At 35.2% G+C, this 20,320-nt stretch overlaps 1 protein-coding gene across 1 annotated transcript; it reads left to right on the forward strand.

The window, feature by feature from the left end:
• The first annotated feature begins 3,401 nt into the window (after positions 1–3,401).
• On the forward strand, positions 3,402–7,466 carry LOC103967566 (uncharacterized protein At4g26450). The gene is made up of 4 exons (XM_009380832.3): positions 3,402–5,664; positions 5,840–6,029; positions 6,291–6,345; positions 7,161–7,466. The coding sequence occupies exons 1-4, from the start codon at positions 3,740–3,742 to the stop codon at positions 7,214–7,216; spliced, it is 2,226 nt and encodes a 741-aa protein (XP_009379107.3). The 5' UTR covers positions 3,402–3,739; the 3' UTR covers positions 7,217–7,466.
• The last annotated feature ends 12,854 nt before the right edge of the window (positions 7,467–20,320 follow it).

Below are 20,320 nucleotides of genomic sequence, written 5' to 3' on the forward strand. Positions count from 1 at the left end.
AGTGAGACCTTTGACGTTCCTTTGCATGTGTTGTTACTGACAATAACCAAGAGAATGCATACGGTTTTCGACTCTTCGCATTTCGCTCTTGTATTTAATATGTTCACTAACCCTGAGCTTCTCTGTGCGTTACTTAATAAAATCGTCTTTAATTATCCTGTTCTTGGTATAAATACAAGTGCGTGCTGTAGGTTTAGTTTTGTAAGATATCTTTAATACTGATATTTCTCCCTTAGTTTTGCTGCATAAAGGTTCTTTTCGTTTGTTGCTGTTCTTTGTAGTGTAGAAGGTTTCAAGTCATACTTTTGTTGAATTTACCTCAAATGTGGGAGGAAGAACATTTTCCACCACCGTTGGAACACTAACACAGAGTAAACTTGACTCCATGCTTGCTGGAATATTTAGCAGTCGACAGACTTTGAGCCGGGATGAGAAGGGATATATTTTCATCGATAGGGATGGCGAACATTTCCGGCACATTCAAGGAAGTGGTATCGACACTCGGCTAACAAGCATTATTTTTAAAGGGTTAATCTTTCTGGCCTTAATCTTTCTAAACTCGATCTGTCAGTAGTTGACTTCAGCAATGCATGTCTGAGAAACGTGTGTTTCTCAGGTGCAAATCTTCAGCGTGCTAGTTTCAACCATGTGGATGCTGAATTGCTGCATTTGACAATGCGGATTTGCTTGTACTTTTGTTGGTGTGAATCTGCGAGGAGCTTCTTTTCTGGGTGCTACAAGTATAAAACTTCAATCTCACTAGGGCATCTTGTGTGGAAGATTGCAGAGGGGTTGGTTTATGTATCTGCTGTTGGTGGATGGAATTTGGCTTAAGGATTAGTAGATTATGTTTTGCAGAATAAAGTACTTTCACGTCTGTTTTTTTGTAATTTGGTCTTTTATTTTGTTTTTATTTAATGCGTCGTATCATGACCAGTGCTCGAGAATGAATATGGACTATTAAAATTTTTAACTGTATATTGCATGAACAGCTCTACGAGGATCTTATTACCGCAAAGACATAAAATAATATTGCTTAATATTAGAAAAATGCTAAGGAGACTTGAGACACCGTAAATTTTTCGTCGTCTTATGTTTTTAGCACAATATTATAATACATGTGATTCCATTGTCCTTTTAATTATTAAAATTAATAATTACAATACCTAAATTCTCGATATAAATACTATGCCTAATTAGATTATTAGTCTTGTGGTGATAGAGTAGTTGTAAGATAGCCCTTATGATAAAAATAAATAAATAAATAAAAACTAGGATTTAAGCCTCTGTGATGAAATCCGTTAGGATTTAGACTCAAAATTGAAAATTATGTCAAACTCTCCGTTAATTGTATCAACTATGATCTAAACCCTAACAATTAATGGGGAGTTCTGTTTTAGCTTAATACGTGTGGCTCCGTTAATTGTTAGCACATGAGCTACACATTTTAAACTAAAACAAAACTCCCCATCAATTGTTAGGGTGTAGATCCTAGTTGACGCAATTAACGGAGAGTTGATGGAAGGGAGATTTTATTTAAACCCATTTAACCTCTTTCTACACCCAACTTAAGTTTTAAATTTTAATTGTCTATTTTACCCTATATTGCATAATTACTATTAAGTACAAAATGAAATTAATAATGAAAATTTATCAATAGACCCACATTCTATAATTAAACCCTAGCATCGCCATTTGTTTATCCTTTTTAGAGCATCTCCAAAGGATATATCAAATATGGTATGTCAAAATTTTATTTGATGATTGATGTGGCAAAGTGAATACAAGTGTTAAATCTTCTTCTTTTCCAATGGATGTGTCAAATATTTATTTTATTATTTTATTGGACCTAGAGTTACATTAACTATGAAAAAATAATCAAAATTAGTTTTAGTTTGTATTCTATTGGTTGTTAATGGGACTCATGCATTAAAAATTAAATTAAATATATTTGACTCATTTGTTTGCTGTCAAAAAAGGCGACTAGAAAGCAAGGAGTCAAATGACTCACATGCCACATCATATATGGCACATCCATTGGAGAACACTTGAATGTCTTTTAATCCTATTTGGCATATTTGACATCTCCTTTGGACTCCTTTGGAGATGGTCTTAATCCTCCAACTAAGGTATGACTCGATTTATAGATATTTTGTTTGTTTGCTTCTTCTTTGGATTAAATTTCATACTTTCTATATTATATTGTATTTGTTTTTCTCTGTCGTCTGTATACGCCCTAAAACACCAATGCAAGGACTTTTGATTAGTACTGCAAAGACATAAAACTTGATTCTTGGTGCAAATAAAGATTGCTCAACCTTAATCACGAACTAGCGGGTGGTATGTCTTGCACCTTTTTTATTCGAAATAGCTCCAATTTGTTTATTTGTTTATTAACATAGCAGCAAAACACCCAGCCCTATGTCACTTCAAAGTTTCTTAAAAAGTACATGAATATGCTCGATTTAAAAATGACTGAATTGGAGCTTGCATAACATTCTCTTGGCAAATTCAAGTCTATGGAATGATCTCTTGGATAGGGTTGTGGTAGCCAAAAGAAAAAAAAGTAGACATGGAAATGCTAGTCCTATACAGCATATGTAATTATAGGGGAACAAATGACGCCTCTTTGAAAAGAAAAAAACAAAACATTCAATTAGAGATGTTATTTTATAAAGGGAATGGATGTAAAGATAATTTTACATTTTGAATTGAATTTGAGAGGATAGTTTAGGTAATAAATTTGGGTTTAAAGAGGTATTAATTCTTTAATAAAAAACAATATGGGTGAACAGAGTAAGTTGGCTGTAGAAAGATGTTAGATGAGTTCAAATAAAATTTCTCTTGATAGAAATTTTAATTTTGAACCTAAATCCTAATAGACTTCACTAGAAAACTTAAATCCTAATATATTTTTTTTTATCATAAAGATTATCTTCTAACAACTCTATCACCACGAAACTAATAATTCAATTAGGCCTAATTACTACGATGGTTCACATTCTTCACAAAATGATCGCCCTAAGATGATCCTAACTCCATGAGTGCTAGTTTTGCCATTTTTGTTTTACCAAACTCAAGATTTTATAAAATTCCGAGTTGAAAATTACTTAAAATGAATGTAGTGCGGAGGTGACGTATACGCCATTACTGATTTTGTATAATTTCATTTTCATGCCTTTATTTATTCCTCTTCTTCCCAAAAAGTAAATACCAAAAAAATCAAATCTTCTGAGTTTCAAAAAAAAAAAATTACAGAGCTGCTGATCACAAAAAATTGACTGAAAAACAAGCTCGGCCACCATTTCTTGGTAGAAGGGGGAGGAAAATTGGAAGGAGCTAGGGTTCTCAAATAAAATTGAAAATCCGATTACACAAATTGGGAGCTGGGTTGGAATGAATCGAATTCGAAATTCGCAAATTCCAGAAAGTAAAGGTCAGAATTTCAGCTGTTCTTCCCCAAAAGACCGAATCTGTTTTTTTTTTTGTTGTAAATTTTGAATCTCTGAATCTTGGGGTGTGAGAAATTTGGGAGGATCAGAACAAAAGGAGGTGATTTTTGGGTGTTTCGATTTGTATGAACAGTTGGTGGTTGGTGGGTAACCGCCATTTGAGCTCAATTCTGTGAATTTGCAAGGTACTGGAACTTCCAATAACTCTAATTCAGCGATGCGCTGAATCTCTGTAGGTTAATTTGTAGAAGTAACTTGTATTTGATTTTTCTAAACACAATAAAAATATGCATGCCCGGAATCGGAATCCTGGAAACGGGTACAGGTCCAATTCCATGGGGATGGGCATGGTTCCCAACTCTCGAATCTCCCCAGAGGGTTCTATGAGGGGGCATGGCTTTTACAACTCGGAACACCGCAACTTCAATCGGGGTTTTGGCCGCCCGAAGTCTTTTCAACCCCCACCAGCTCCTCCACCACCACCACCTCCTCCACCTCGCAAAGGTGACATCTTTATGGAGGCGGGGCGCCTCGCGGCGGAGTATTTGGTAGCTCAGGGACTGCTGCCTCCGAATGTGCTATCTGCTAAATGGCAGAACTCCAAGAAGCAAGTGGGGGAGTTTCAGGAGGCTGATCAGTTGCAAATTGCTGAAGAGGGCCGGACTTCGGCTCTTGCCCGGTTGGGGAATTCGGTTTCGGATGGAGGGTCAAGAAGGGGAAGGTTTGGTGTTGATGAATTCAGCAGCAATGCAAGGAATCAGTTCAAGGGAAGGAGGAGAAATGCAACTGGATCGAATAGGGGCGGTTATGGCTCTGATTGGGGTCGAGAGTCTGGCAGGACTGGCTCGTTCACTGATAGGCACAGTATGGCTTCCTTTTATATGGAGGGTGATGAAGGTTCGGTATCTGGACAGCATGAGGAGCAGAAGGTCAGTAAAGATGTTGGTAATAATGGATTGCAACAGAATTCTAGTCCAAGCGAGTTGGGACCGAAGAGCGAGGATGCAGTGGATTCAGAATCTAACTTGGACAAAGGTCAAAACCCTGATGAGGATATGAGTTCAAAGCCAAGTTCTGGAGCTTGGATAGATGGTCCAACTGAAACAGATGAAGTTGGTGAGGAAACCACCAAGGTATCTGATATAGAGATTAAGGATCAAACCACCAATGATGAAACCGAGAAAAATAATGTATCGGAGAACTTACCAATTCAGCTTAGCGTTTTGGAGGCTGAGGGTGAGGGCGATTCTTCAGGAAAGAATGATACTAATTTGCTGACACTCTGCAAATTTGCCAAGGTGCCCACCAGAACACGCTCGTCGTTGACTTCTAGGGGTCCAAAGGTTGATCCAGTTGCAAATATCCAGGAGGGGAGCACCTCTGACAATGCTGTCCAACCGGCAGATTCTCAAGTTTTAGTTGAAAGTTGTTCCCTTGATGTTTCTGCAGGTGCCACTCTATCACACAAAACTCCTCAGGATAATGGTCTCAACCCTGAAACTTGTAAATCTCAGTCCAGTCAGCCTGCTGAAATTTTGGTAGAATTAGATCCTGCATATGGTATGGAGCAAAATAAATATGGAAGATCCCAGTCTTTGCCAGGTAGAGCTTTTGTTCATGAAAATGAGCAAGAATCAAGTCAGGGACCAGTAGGGTTTGGGAGTTCCAGCTTTGTAGCTAAGGAAAGAGGTGACAAAAGGGATTTAGAAGAACATGATAAGCTGGAGGGAGCAAAAAAACCGAGAAAATGGCTTCCTTACATGGTTGCGGACACAGATGAGTGTTTCCAACTTTCTAACTTGAGCGAAAAGAAAGAAAGTTCGCAGGAAGAAAACGGTTCTCCTGGTGAACAGGTAATTATAGCTTTTGGTCATGAAAGCTCGGTAATGAATGATTCCCATTTCCAAAAAGATAGACGTGAAGCCTGTATTGATTATGTGCAAGAAAAGCAGCTTTTTCCAAATTCATTCAAGATTTGCGACCTTAATCTCATGGATGCACATGAGAATCGTGACAGTGATCATGCAATAGATTATCCACCTGTTTCTGGAATAAAGAAAGAAGCTGAACCTGTTGATATTGATTTGTCAATGAGTAACTCCAACGTGTCTGGTGAAAACAGTAGATGCACTACCGATGTTAAAGAGATTGAAATCATAGATTTAGAAAGTGACTCCATCCAAGAAGAGACCTTCAACACTGCTGAAAGAAAGTAAGTTTTTCCTAGTTGCATTCCGCTGCATGAGCATTGATTAAGTTCTCCCTTTAATTTAAGTTCTTTCTGAGTGTGTCAAGTAAAGCTGATAGTAGTTTGTACTTTTATATATCTTTCTGAATTTCTTTGACATGTATTTATGTTTCTGATTTCATGTTGTTCAAATATACAGGACAGAGACTGAATTTACTCCTCTGGTGGGCTTTTCCAACCATGCGCAGAATCCTAATGATATCCCCGATGTTCAAGATGGTTATGGGCTTATGATTTCAGAGTTGCTGGGAACTGATTTCCCAAATTGTTCAACGGCACCAGGGGATCTTAATCCATTGCATAACGAAATTGTCCTTCATAACGGAGAGGTACTGACATTTGTTGCTCGATAAAGTTGTTAGTTCAGCAGATCCGAAACTTATGCATGAATCCATTGTCCTGGCGGTTATTTGGTCTCAAAAGCATATGCATGGATTACTTGAACTTATACAACTGCACACATGCTTGTATTGCATAATTGTTCCCATGTGGTCTTTGTCCTTGGCTGCTTAATGGAAATGCACTGCTATGTAATTTAGCATACAGTACACAACTGATATTTCTGTTTTTTTTTTTACTGATTGTTTCAGGAAGCTCTTGCTGACGATGATTCGATATACATGGCACTGGGAGAAATACCATTAAGTATGCCACCTTTTTAATTCACTGATTTGTTTTCTAATGAATCTCAAATACTTGTCAAGTTCTGCTAGGATGGTGTTGGATATTGTGTGTGTGTGGTAGAACATGTATAAGGTTACATGCCTTGTACCACCTACCTACAACTTGGTACACAAATGTCCCGATATTTAATCGATTCTGACAGCATTTGTCTGCAGAATCTTACAATGAGTGGAATAAGTAGTTTTCTTTCTCAGGCTTTTAAAACTGTTTCACTACGGTGACGGTGGTTGAAAGTCTTGAGGGAGATTTTTCCTTTCCTTTTAACTGCTTATCTGTTTGAATGTGTTGCATGCACACTTGAATATGAGATAGGGGTGGGTGGTGCAGGTGTGACATATAAACCTTGAAAAAGTTATTTGAATTCCCTTTTAAAGGCCGTTTGAAATTTAAAAGTAATACCGATAACTAAGTTACGAAAACACATGTCCATTAATTTACTGTAAAAAATTCAGAGACCTAAGAATCATTATATGGTTTGGGAATCACGACCTGAAGGGTTATGATGTTAAGGTCTTGGGTTGATCAGCATATTTTGCAACTAGGACTGGAACAAATACTGACTTGTGGGTTTTCGGTTTCCTCCGAAATCTAGGAAGTGCAGCTTATTTCATTTGTGTTTTGTTATGCATTTACCTTTAGTTGTATTGTTATGACTCTTGTGACAACAACGCGCCTGCAGTTTCTTATTTTATAGGTCAAAACTTTGTTCCTCTTTTAAAAATACTTCTCCATTCGTTTAATTTGCATATCTAATACTTCTTAAATTACCTATGCAGCCTTTTTGAGACCCTGGGAGCAGCCAACCCCGCAGGAGTATGAGAAGCCCTTTTGATCCAGCCATTCATAATATTGCTCGGATGTATAATTCGGTATGCTTAGATCATTTGGGGTTCTTTTGTCCCACAATTAGCTCTATATAAGTGACAATCTTTGCTTTGATTGCTTTTTACTTTTTTTTTTTTTTTTTAGTTTGTTAAGGGTGCAAGTAAATCTCTTCCTCTGGTAGGAAGTTTAAGGACGTTGAATGCTTTTGATTTTCTGTTACACCTCGCTTTTAACATGAAACATTTTAACCGTGTTGATTCGCATTTGGCGGTAATGGTTGAAGACCCCATTTGTTATTCCCCATTGACGTAACAGATGGATGTTGCACCTTGTTCTTACATGGAAAATGTTTATAGTGTTGATTGTCAAAAATGGTAGAAGAACTATCCGCCAATTTTCTTGCTGACTAAACATCTATCGACTCTAACAAGTTATGTATTAGGTATTAATACGCAGTAATAATCAACTCTATTGAATATTCAAAAACTTACTTGCAACTGGACAAAAAATTGACAATGTTTCGTTTTATGGTTTGTCACTTGTCATACTAATTAATTCTATTTTTTTTTATTTTTTTTTATTTTTATAGCTTGTCACTTGCATCTGAAAAATAAAAATAAAATAACTAGAATTCGATAGGAGACGTATATCACTCAAGTAGATATGTAGTAGAGACCACAAAAGGTTTTGAATGCAGAAGATTAGAACTCAAGAGAATGTGGGGTAGCAAAAAACGCGAGAAATTTTTATGTTAGGCCGCGTGCATGCATGCTATGTAACATTATGTAAGCAAAGGGACACTTGAAATTTTTTTTTTTTTTAGTATAATAACATATGGCGTACTGTTTTATGTTCTCGACACATTAAAAAATCTCTCCAAGTATGCACCCTCCATATCCTTTGATCATCGTAGTTGATGTATAATACTTGGTTCCAACAAGCTATACTTTGAAAGAGAGGAGAGAAATGAATATGAATGTTTGAAACAAAATTTGAAAATATGAAAGTGAGAACAACGTAGTTAACCGTTTGTTCTTACATGTAAAAGAACTTTTCATCTTTAGTTTCATTTTGTGTTCCATTCCAAATTAATTTTTCAACATCCCTTTATATTTTAACAACAATATATATTAAACCTTTAGTCGTAAGTTGTTTGAATCTAATTTCGAACGTTATCCTACAAATATTAGCCACTTTTACTAACCTTGTATATTTTAAACATGACCTACTTTTACCCAACCGTTGAAGGATTTTGCTTTATACTAACCTTCTCGACAAATTTGTTGAACGACTGTTCACCAGTGTAAACGACTATATAGTGAACTTATCACTTATATGTGACTGCACCATTTTGTGCCTTTTTAGTAAAAAAGCACAAATAAAAATTGTACATGAACCTAGATATTAGTAGGTTTGTTATATCATTGAGTTTATAAATTTCAAGTCAAAATAGTCACGTAATATAGTTAATCCGGTTGTTGGACATGCTGGTGACATGGGGACGTAAAAAGGGGAATATAATGAAATAGAGTTGTTTTGAGGTACCCTATGAAATTAGGCATAAAGCGAAGCCACTACAAAGAAATTCTGAAAGTTACAAAGAAAACTTCGAGCTCACATCGGTCAAGCTAGACCTCTCCCAATAGTATCTAGTAGAAAGACCTGTTGAAACTGCGTGTCTCGATTCATAAATCCTCGACATGAACTAAAAACCAGAGTAGGAATATTGGTATGTGGTGACATTTTAGATGTTGTAAATTTGTTGGCACTCTGTCATAATTCAATTTGGAATTATCCGAATTATTAAGAGAGGGGGAGAAAAGATAGGGTTAATATTTTGTGGTGTTGGAGATGGATAAAATCATAAGAGGGCATAATGTTGCATGTCCTTGTCAAACTATGCAATGCCAGGCGTGGTTTCAACTGTTTCTTGTCATGAAGAGGAGAAAAATTTGCATGTTTACGTAAAAACAGCCCTTTTGATAATGACATTATTATTATTATTTAATGTTCGATAAACGAAAATTTGTCGAAAAGACTTTATGTTCGTTATTTTGTATTTTAGTTTGAATCTTTCGTTTGATTCAAAGTAGTGTTGGAGACATGCAATGGTAAAAAGAAACAACAAAACTTTCTCCACCGACGCTTCATTTCTTACGTGAAATTGACGTCCAGCCTCCAAATGCTTATTTGGCTTTTTCAAATTGGATTAATGGTTTCCGTATTGATAGAGTATTCAAAAGATAGTTATGTCGTTCTGCCCAACTGTCAATTCTTATGTAAAATTGATGCCTAGCCTCCAAATATGTGAGAAGGCTAACAAAGATAATAAATGTGTGAAAGTCTGGATAAAGATCCGAGAGGAGATTCAATTACACAGACAAAGACACGAAGATCATTAATCCGATTTGACCCTTTGCATTTGACAAGGAGATGGTCTTATAATCAATGTGACTTAGCTAGGTTAGTTGATTGTTAATCAATTTACACTAGTTCAAATCCACCACCCAACAAATTACATAACCTAGATCATATCTCAAACGCACCAAACGCTTCACTAAATAAATCTATGTTAGTCTATTTTAAGTCAGTTCAATTAACTTCTGAAGCTAATTCAATCCGAATTTGTCCGATGCAACAAACGTATCTTATACTCTAATTCAAACCCCCATCCGATAAATTACATAATTTAGAATAATTTGTCTATCTCTTTGCTCAATTATTTCTTTATTAATTATCAGTTTGCTGACTTTGGTTCTAGATATTAAAGCCGGTCCATATGGACTGGACCATATCATGGCAATAGCATTTTACTTTCAAAGCAAAAGGAATAGAAGAAGCAGAGGAGATACGACGTCGTTGGGGGTTACGCTGGATCGTGTGAGAGAGGTTTGCAAGAGTCGTCCGACAGAGAGACAGCGTTAAACAAAAGTACACGTGGCCCTATTTTATAACGTTAAAAAAAATTATTTAAAAAATATAATCAGATCTCTTCGGTGTGTGTTACGTTGCTGTGGGACCCACTGGCTTGGAATTAACACCAGACATCTAAACCGTTCCATCGCTTTCGCGGTTTCTTTTTATTTCGTGATTTTACTTGGTCATTTGTTGTTCTTGTTTTACCGTAAAACAGTAAATATTGTTTCTCTCTTCTTTCAAATAACCTAACAGTCACGGTGTAAATTAAGAAAAATTTATAAAAAGGGTTTGAAAATTTTAATTTTTAACGATAAAACAAAATAAAGGATAAAGTGAATAGTACCATGATTGACTGTTTAGTATAAAAATTTGAACTTAATGTAAAAATTTAATTTTTCGTTAAAGTTCGCTATAAATTATCCAGAAACGTTTAATTGGGCAGGCCTAAAATCATATTAAACAGGTGTCTTATTCCTTTCTATCATGATTTCCATGCAGTGATACGGCTTATAAACAATCGTGGCATGTGGGAGGGTTTGAAATATTGAAATAAAATTGCCCTTAATTGATCAGAAATGATTTCTACACATTTTGTTTCATTAATTTTTTATACTCACCATTTGATTTAAATGGTTAAAAATTATTATAAAGCGTGTGCATGTGAAAAAATGATGCGTTAAAATTAATTCTTGTCAATTTATTTTCTTCTAAAACTTTTACATCTTACATTCTTGCGGGAGGATTACTTTGCCGACATCACCGAAATGGATTATGGGGCCTGCTGACTGACCTAATTGTGACTGCGAGTGCTTGGTAAAGAAAATTAGAAACTAAATCGGTTAATGTCGACAAGTGCCAACCTATAGCTTAGCTATAAGTGTATATGTAACAATTGTACAAAGTTTTTAGGTACAAAGCTGATGAGATGTAACAATGGCTTGAATTATATAGGACAACATATATATATCTACAGTGAATCAGTGAGAAAATGTTTCATTCACTTTCAACCTAGATTGGAGTGTAATCGTTTTTAGGGTTTTGTCATGTATGAAAACTAGCTTTCACATTTGCATTCTCTCTCCTTTCGGCTGAACTTCCTTGACCTACATGCGTCCCTGCTGCAACTCGACTTCCTCCATCACAAAGCCACCTACTCTCATCTTCCTCCATCCTCATTTTGCTGCTTTTGAATACAGGGAGTAATACATAAGAAGCTAGATTCAACTAATTTTGATTAACCATCTATTTTAAAGGAGTAAGAAGAAGGTAATTGTGAAAATGAAGAGAAAAACTTGCATGCATGGATTGTTAGTAACTTGTGTCACACATTTAAGTCAAGTCTAACTTATATAATGTTGTATTTAGCGTGCATGCCGCACACAACGAGTGCATGTAAGTTTTTTTTGGATATTTCTGCCCCTGCTTGATGCGTAAAAAAAAAGGTATTGATAAGAACTTTTTCTTTTGAATTGAAACTAAAATCAAACCCCTTAAATCAAGACAAAGCTTAGTAACCATCTGACCTAATATTTGGCTCAGCCTTCAAAACCACTCAGCTAGGCTTTATGATCAATGACTCACCGCCTTGATCTATTCAAAAAAGCTTACCACTTACATTAGCCTTAAATAAAGATCACTATTGATATATTCTATTCCTTTTTCTAGTAATTGCTTTCCCTGTTGAGGAAAAAGCCTTCAGCAATCGGATAGGATGAACTACATAGCTTTAGCTTTCAAGCCAACAAGATTACTCTATTTCACAACGTCTGGGTGAAGTCACCGAAATAAGGCCAGGTAGTGAAAAGAACAAGTATCTAAACAAAGTATAAATAAATGAGTTGGTCTTTAATTTGGTCCTAGCTAGTTGCAATTGCTCTTCCACCTAATTTGATGCAAATGGATGGTATTTAATTAATCTCGGGGAGAGAGGAGGGGGGAGGGGGTTGGGGTGGGTCTGGTGGTTACAGAGATTAAGGGATGTGACATCCACACACTCATTTTTACTTCTCACACACCTTTCTAATTTTCGGCCATTAAATCGGATGAATTGAAGAAGATCAAAGAACATAAATTAATAAGGGGTGTGTGAGAAGTAAACAGGAGTGTGTGGATAGCACATCCCCAAATTAATTATTGGAATACAAAGACGAGTTGAGGGTCAAGTAAATAGAGTTTTTATAAGTTTTTGCTGTGTTTGTTCATATGAAGTCTTCTTGTTTTTTTTGGTAGTGCAATCCACATAATCATTTTTATCTTCTATATGTACACCCTTCTTAATTTTCGGTCGTTGAATCAAATAAATTGAAGATTACTAAATGACATAAATTAAAAATGGTGTGTAGAAGGTAAAAATGAGTGTGCATAGTGCCAACTTTTTTTTTTACGCATTGTTTGATAGTATCTAATTTTAATATTTCTTCTTAGTGAATATTAAAAGAGTCTTTTTAAAAATTTAGGGAACTGTTATTAGCACTCTAAAAATCTTATTATACACTCCTCACAAGTATATTTTTCTTTCTAATTATAGAAAGTTTGGAGTGCCAAATGAGATTTTTGGAGTGTTAATAACAATTCTCAAAATTTATTATTATTAAAAAGAGGGGGAGGGTTCAAAACTATTACAATAATGTAAATGAGAGAGTTTTGAACTCGAGATGCATGAATGGAAACAACCAATATCCTATCCACTAAAATATTAGACCACATACAAATATTAAAAGAGTCTAATTCAGACATCAATTGTTATTTGTAGTTGATAGATCACGGACATGCATGATTTATTAGTTGGATGCAAATGCCTCCAACCCTACCCAATCTTATTGGTAATTTAAAAAGAAATGAAAACTGAAAAACGACTTTCTTTCTTGAGTTTTCAAAATTGTCCTTTAGTTTTCACTTTGTAATTTTTGCACTTAGCAAAAGACTAACATAAGAAAACTCAATGTTTGTTGGAGGGAGACTCATAGCGAAGCTTCTTTTCCAATAATTGCAAAATCATTAGAAATTGGTATAGTCTTTTCATCCTGGAGCCTCTACAATAGTTCTTGGGCTCGCAATGTTCTAGTTCACGTGATTAGGTTTAGGGCGTAGGACTAAGGGTTCTCCATGATTGAAGAATCATATTGTATATTTATGTGTTTGTAATTGTAAGGTTGTGATGTTCTTTTGACATGTGTAGTCTCTTGAGTTGTTCTAACTTCTAAAAGGCATGTTTAGGTCATCTCCAATCGACCCGGCTAATGGTCATAGGGCTAAAAATAACTCGAAATGACACAAAAATCGTTTCCAACCAAGAGTTAGGCCAAACCGGGCCAAAACCACCAAATCAGGCCAGCGGGCTGGCCATTTCCAGCCAGCCAGCCCGATGAGCCCATTGGATTTTTTTTTTTTTTAAAAAAAATCCAATTTTTTTTATACACCATTTCTCACATACTTTTCACCATTCCATATATCTTACCTCATTTTATTTCAATTATTCACATTTGATTCTCTTCCAATAATCTTTCCTTTAATTTTTTCAATAATTTTCAAATGCCCACCTCTTTTAATTATGTTCCAATATGTCCAAAAATCTTATTTTAATATGATAGTTTAGTTTAATTAAAATAATAAATTTGTTTGGCCTATGGCCCTTTGTCAGTTGGAGATGGTTTTTTGTCAAAAGACTATGTTTGGCCTATGACCCTTTGGCCCCTCGGTTGGAGATGATATAAAATATGACATGTCACTGTTCATTAAAATATAATTTTTTGCAGGGCTATAAGGCTAAACATAGCCCTTTGGCCCTCCTTCGGTTGGATATGACCTTAATATATATGTCGTATGAATGTTTTTTTTATACTATTTTTAATGGAATTTCTTTCACAAAAAAAAAAAAAATTAAAAAACGTGTTTTGTTAGCAAGAAAAAGAGATTTGGGGATGGAAAATCACTTCCTTTCCCATGTTTGATAAGTTCATGGTAATTGCGGGACTTTTTAAGTCTCATCTAGAGAGGAAAGGCAAAAGTCCACACAACGGATTTTCCTTTTCCCATTCTTTTTGCAACCATTTAATGTTAATTGCAAAATTTTAGGAAAATAATACCCTTATTTAATATTGAAAACTCAATTATACTCGTAATAACTCTTCATATCAAAATTTTATTTTCCCACTTTATCTTCATCATTAAACTACAAAACTAAAATTGTCTCTCTCTTCCTATTTTATTTCCCAACTTCACCAAACTTGGGAATGGAAAAATGCATTTCCCATACCCTAGGAAAAACCATAGAAAATTATTTCTCATGAATTCTTTTCCGCATGCGAAACACAAAGGTAAAAGCAAACACCATAATAACAATTAACCTAATTCAATTAAGTCCTTGAAGTGCTTCAAAAAAAAATTTATTTGTCATGCTGTTTTTTCTAATGTAATACTAGTAAACTAAATAAAGTTTGATATATAAAATATTCATAAAATAATTTTTAGGGCTTATTTCCAACATTTTTTTTCAGCTTCAGATGGTAACAAAGGACAAGCCACATTGTGCTCTCTTGCTGCAATACTCTTCATAGCTTCTTCAAATATCAAATTTCCATGGTCACGTACCCCCACGTCGAACAAAATAGGGTGAAGCCATGCAAAGCATGCATGAAAGGCATACGACGCCGACGCCGACGCCGACGGTGATACTTAACCTCGGAGGATAATGCTTGCAAAGTGACTGGTGGCTGCAAAAAACTCTCCATGCCTTTTTCCTTAATATTAAGGATTTGATTAAAAATGCTCAACTGTAATTAACATCTTTATTTCATGCTAGCTAATGATCAAAGGAAAGTTGCAAGTGGTCATTTACCACAGTGGTGGAAAAGTGTTGAACCCTTACTTGACAACATGGGTTCAAATTCCGTTGGTAGTTAATCTAACATCTAATCTAACAAAATTTATTGTTTGGCAAAAAAAAAAAAAAAAAAAAAAAAGATCAAAGAAATTTTTTTGTTAATCTTTTCTATTAATTTCTAGCCGGTGTCGATAGAAGTTTCTAGCCCATTTTCATCTCATCACATATATCTACATAATTGGAATCCAAACAATTGTTGTATATAATAAGAGCGGCATGTTCCTTTGCTATCCACAATATAAAAGCTTGCTTGTCGATACATATTATATATAAAAAATCAAAAAAGTAAGAGAAGAGGGACACATGTTCCATGTGCCTTCCACACATATACACATTGTGTAACATGATTGTTCTTTTTTGTCATATTATTAGGAAGAGCTGAACTATAAACGTAGAAATAGAAGGGAGAATACGGTGATGATAATATTAATAGTGGTAAAAATTATTAGCAACTAATTAAGGAGCTTCTTACATTATATAATAGTAAAAGAAGGTTGCCTTTGCTAGTGGTTTAACCTCTCACAACTTATTCCCTCATTAATTTACGAACTAATTACACATATTCTGTTCTGTTTTCAAATTTTCAATTCACATATGCATATATGTATCCTATATTTCTCAGTAGTTACATCACGTTGTGAGCAAATTACGTAGAAAGGATTATCTAGTCAGTGAGAATAGTTCTCTATTTAGTTGGAGAAAGGCCTTTTCTGGTTCTATTCAGATAGTAAAGATATACAATATAACAAATATATATATTCGCAATGAATTTGATACTTAATTGTAACTAGTTTTTAGGAGCATCTCTAATGCATCGGAAAATCTGAACTCAAATCTTATATTTGACTAAATTGCTAAAACTCTAATATAAGCTTTGAGTCCAATATTTTATCCTCCAACGCAAAGAATCAAATCTTAAAACTCAAAATATTGAACTCATAGTGGAATTACACTCCTAAAGTGGGTTAGAAAAACTGCATGTGATACCAATATATTAAACTCATTAGTGTTATACTTATAAACTAATTTTGTAAAAATGTATGACTCTCACAGTTGTTGAACTCATGCTAGTGTAAAAGTAATGTTATAAGTATCAAATTCAAGTTGCCTAGGTCCCAGACTCATTCAAACTGTTGTGGAATGCCTAAACTAGTAGGTTCTAAAGTATGACTCACACAATTATTAAACTCACACTAATGTAGCAGTATGCTCTAATAGCGTGTTTTGTTGTGATATTGTAGGTGCATAGCAAATGTCTTTGTAAATTGCAAATATACTATGTCAATAATATCTCCCCTCCTACATTGAACAGAGAGAAAATTATTAGGATTTTTATTGCGGTTGATCTCTAAAATTATACTTTCTAATCCAAGTGATCATGAAACAGAAATTCATCAATTTAATTAGTCCCTGAAATTGAATCATGCATATCCATTTGGTCATTCTGTTGCATTTTTGTCAAATTTTCTATTAGCGTGTTAATGTTGCAGATGAGTAAACATCCAATTATATGATGCCATGTGGATTAACTATAAAAATTATTGTTATTAAAAAGATTTGAATAGTAAAACCAATAAAAATAAATAAACAACTTGAAAAAAAAAAGATCGTCGTCATCTTCAAATATCAAATTGATGAAGACGTCGAGTACTTTTTAAAACAATATTTTTTTATGATTAATTCACATGACGTTATATGATTAAATAGATGAAACTTACTTATGTGTTATATCAACACACAATAAAAAATAAAAAAAAAACAGTACCAATAACAATTTTCTAAAATAATCGAAAGATTAAATTGATTTGCGAGATGCCATTTCCGGGATTAAATTGACGAATTTTATATTTCAATGACCATTTTAATTGGCTGGTGTGTTGAATTGATGAATTTTCTAGAAAAGGAAAGGCAACACCTCGAAACCCACGCGGGCTTGGTGTTGAAGTAGTTAAAAAATAACGTTGAAAATGTCAAATACTCAAGCCAAGCCAATAGTGCCATCTAAGATCATCTCTAAAATTTAAAGTTAAAGTCAAATTTTAAATATAAATATATAAATATATATATATATATATATATATTTAAATTTTAAAAGTTTATGTAACACTTTAAAGTTTTTTAAATTTTATTCTCTATTCAATATGTCAAATTTAAATTATTATTTATTACATTGTTTACCTTTCATAATTGTAATAAGTAGTTTTAAAACTAAAAATAATAATAAAATTGATGAAAAACATTCATTAATCACTAAAAATAATAATAAAATTGATGAAAAACATTCATTAATCACTAAAAATAAATTTGAAGCTGCTGTCAAATTTACAATAACTCTCTTACACTTGAAAATTGACATTTCAGTTAGAAAACATTAATGATGTCCTTTTTTATTGTTATTGCTTAAGTGGACTTTTTAAGTCCTCCTTTAAAGATGCTCTAAATGAGCACCTTGAGATTAATAATTTATTGCTTTCAAGTAATCAAGGCATTGGAATTGTGGGAATAGGTCTTTAGATCTGTGTCGAGAAGAGAGATTAAGATGGTTTGAGAAGCTAGAAGGACATTGGCTAAGAATAAGATGATAAGAATAGAGAAAGTTAAAATAAAATAAAAAAAAAAAATAAACTCTATTTCAGAAGTTTAGCGGTTAAAATTTTTTATTTATTATAAATTTTTTATTTAAGTGTGATTGTGTAAATCCTAGATTAGATTTGATTCTAGTTAATATTTCATATTAGGACTTGTATTCTTTGGGAGAGAAAAATTTCTTCTCTCCCTTATTACTATAAATAAGGGCACTGTGTCGGGCAAATTACACATCCTCTACAAAACCCTACAAACACATATTCTCTATATTTTCTCTATGCCGCTGACCCCTCTCCTTGTCAGTAAATATAGGCCACAATACATTATCAGCACGCTCCTACCGCTGCGCTTAGGAATCTGATGTGGAAGTTTTCTGCATCAAACCAGTTCATTAATATCATCATGCAATCAGGTTCTTTTAAATCAACAGCTTTTATCTCGATATTTTTGCAGCCCTGATAGCATGAATATTCACCATAATGCATGAACCAACTTTACGTTTTTTTTTTTTTAATTTTAGATTCTACATAAATTGTGTATGCATTATATCCATAATTGCTGAATTATGTGAATTGATATTGCCATGAATTGCATCATATATCTGCTCATGCATTAAATTATATGTTGAATTAATCTGAAGAAAAAAAAAAGGGTTTTGTAAAACCCTAACATCGCCGGCTTCATGCCGTGCCGCCGTGCAAGCTGCCAACACCAGGCTAACAGCCTGCGTAGGCTTGGCGAGCCTAGCCTAGCCACGGATTACAAGGCAGCAATCCTAGAACTAAATGGTGCGTTTTAGGCACCATCGTCCCTATCTGAAACCCTCGGCTTGAAGCCCAAGTCCTTATCGTTGATTTTTCCGACGAAAACATGACCAACAGTCGTGTGATTTGGACAAAACTCATCGTTTTCACCAATGATCTTCGAAATTCCAGAAGAATTTCGTAAGTTTTTCGTAGGATTCACTCGAATCTCTTCGCTTCTCACCACCCCCCACGTTGAGGTTCAACTTCCATCGTCAAATCTTGGTTCTCTAATAAACCACTGCTTGCACCGACCACGAAACACTGCTTGAAGCGGCGTTGTTGACCATCTTCGGTGAATCCCTACACCCAGTGCCGCTGGGATGGCCTAAAGATCCAAACCCAAGCCCTAACGGGCCTCGAATTCGTTTGGTCCATCTCGCACAGCACCATTTTATTGGGCCTGCTTGTGCATATCGTCTTGATCCACGTCACCAGCCCTTTAGGCTTTGGTGATAACCCGGCCTGAGAACCAGTTAAGCTCTTATGAGCTTCTGCCGTCTCTCCCATGCACCGCGTCACACATAATCACAGCCTCTGTTAGTGTATATGTGTATGTGATGCACCAAATCCTAGCTCACACGACTGTTGTGGTTTTCATGTTCTGTGACACATCGGATCCCAGCCTCGCTAGGGTATCCGTGCTCTTCACCGCACTTGATCAGCACCTTATCTGGGCCTATGCTTTGGGCCCTGCTTTCTTGCAACCCGTTTTTCTACCTAACCCCAACTCAGTTTTTGGGCCTGGACTTCATGGTTCTTAATTTACTCAACTCACACGCGGGCTTTAGCCTATTATTTTGGGCCCCGAGTTTAAATGCCTATTTTTTTAGGCCATCTGGGTTTTATAATTTTTTCACCCACAATTTAAATTTGGTCCAAAGTCCAAATAATTATTTCAATTATAATTATAGACCTGAAGTTCTTTTTGCATATTTCTCTGTGTGTGTGTGTGTATATATATATATTTACGTTTGTCTGCAGGAAAATATGAACCTGAAGTTTTCTTTAAAAACATCACCCATGAAAACCCGAAGTTTTTTTCATGCAAATTTAAACCCACACATGTCTATTAGAACATAAATGTTCTACTCCTACATGAATGGATTAATTTTTTTCTCCATTATACTAACCACATCTTGTCCATTTATTTTGTGATAAGAACATGTTGAATTTGAGCAAACTCGACTTCAAGGCTTTAGAGGTCTCTGGAAGAAACTACCTCAAAGCGGTCCAAGATGCGACCTCACCATAAAGAATTTACGTCCCACCATTGAAGATGAGACGGACAACTTGGTTGGCGAAGCTGAGAAAGCCACTGCCATGATCTTCATCCGAAGACACATTCTTGATGCACTGCAAACCGAGTACCTTGCTGAGGAAGATTCATGAGCATTCTGGGTCATTTTGGCTGATCGCTTTGATCACCAAAAGGACATCTTCTTGCCTGAAGCAAGATATGACTGGCAGCATTTGCGCTTCCAAGACTTTAAGTTTGTCGAATCCGATCACTTCTCAAGTTCTGTAACGAGACCTTAACCGAATAGGATCTCCTGGAGAAGACCTATTCGACCTTTTCTGCTACTAATATTGTCCTACAGCACAATATAGGGCTTAGAAATTCACTAAACTTTCGGATTTGATCTCTGTTTTACTTATCACTGAAAAGCAGAATTAGCTATTGATGAAAAATCATCAAGCTCGACTTACTGGGGCGACTGATGTGCCTAAAGCATATTATAGCATAAACCAACGCCCAAAACGCCAACATAGGCATGGTAAGATGGCCAGAAGCCACCCAGTCAAGGTCAACAGAGCCAATGACCATCTAAGGGAGGAAACCGAGCCCAAAAGCGCCCTAACCTTGCTCCCAAGGCCTCAAACTTCAAGAATAAAGGTAAAACACCTGAAACCATATATG

The sequence above is a fragment of a genome, unplaced genomic scaffold (assembly GCF_019419815.1).
Source record: "Pyrus x bretschneideri cultivar Hongxiangsu unplaced genomic scaffold, Pyrus_bretschneideri_v1 Contig5, whole genome shotgun sequence".
NCBI classification, from domain to species: domain Eukaryota; kingdom Viridiplantae; phylum Streptophyta; class Magnoliopsida; order Rosales; family Rosaceae; genus Pyrus; species Pyrus x bretschneideri.

Excerpts from the sequence above, each read along its gene's own strand:
- LOC103967566 (XM_009380832.3), top strand. The coding sequence starts at position 3,740 with ATGCATGCCCGGAATCGGAATCCTGGAAACGGGTACAGGTCCAATTCC. Across the intron at positions 5,665-5,839 it reads TTCAACACTGCTGAAAGAAA|GACAGAGACTGAATTTACTC; the intron begins GTAAGTTTTTCC and ends TCAAATATACAG. Across the intron at positions 6,346-7,160 it reads ACTGGGAGAAATACCATTAA|CCTTTTTGAGACCCTGGGAG; the intron begins GTATGCCACCTT and ends TTACCTATGCAG.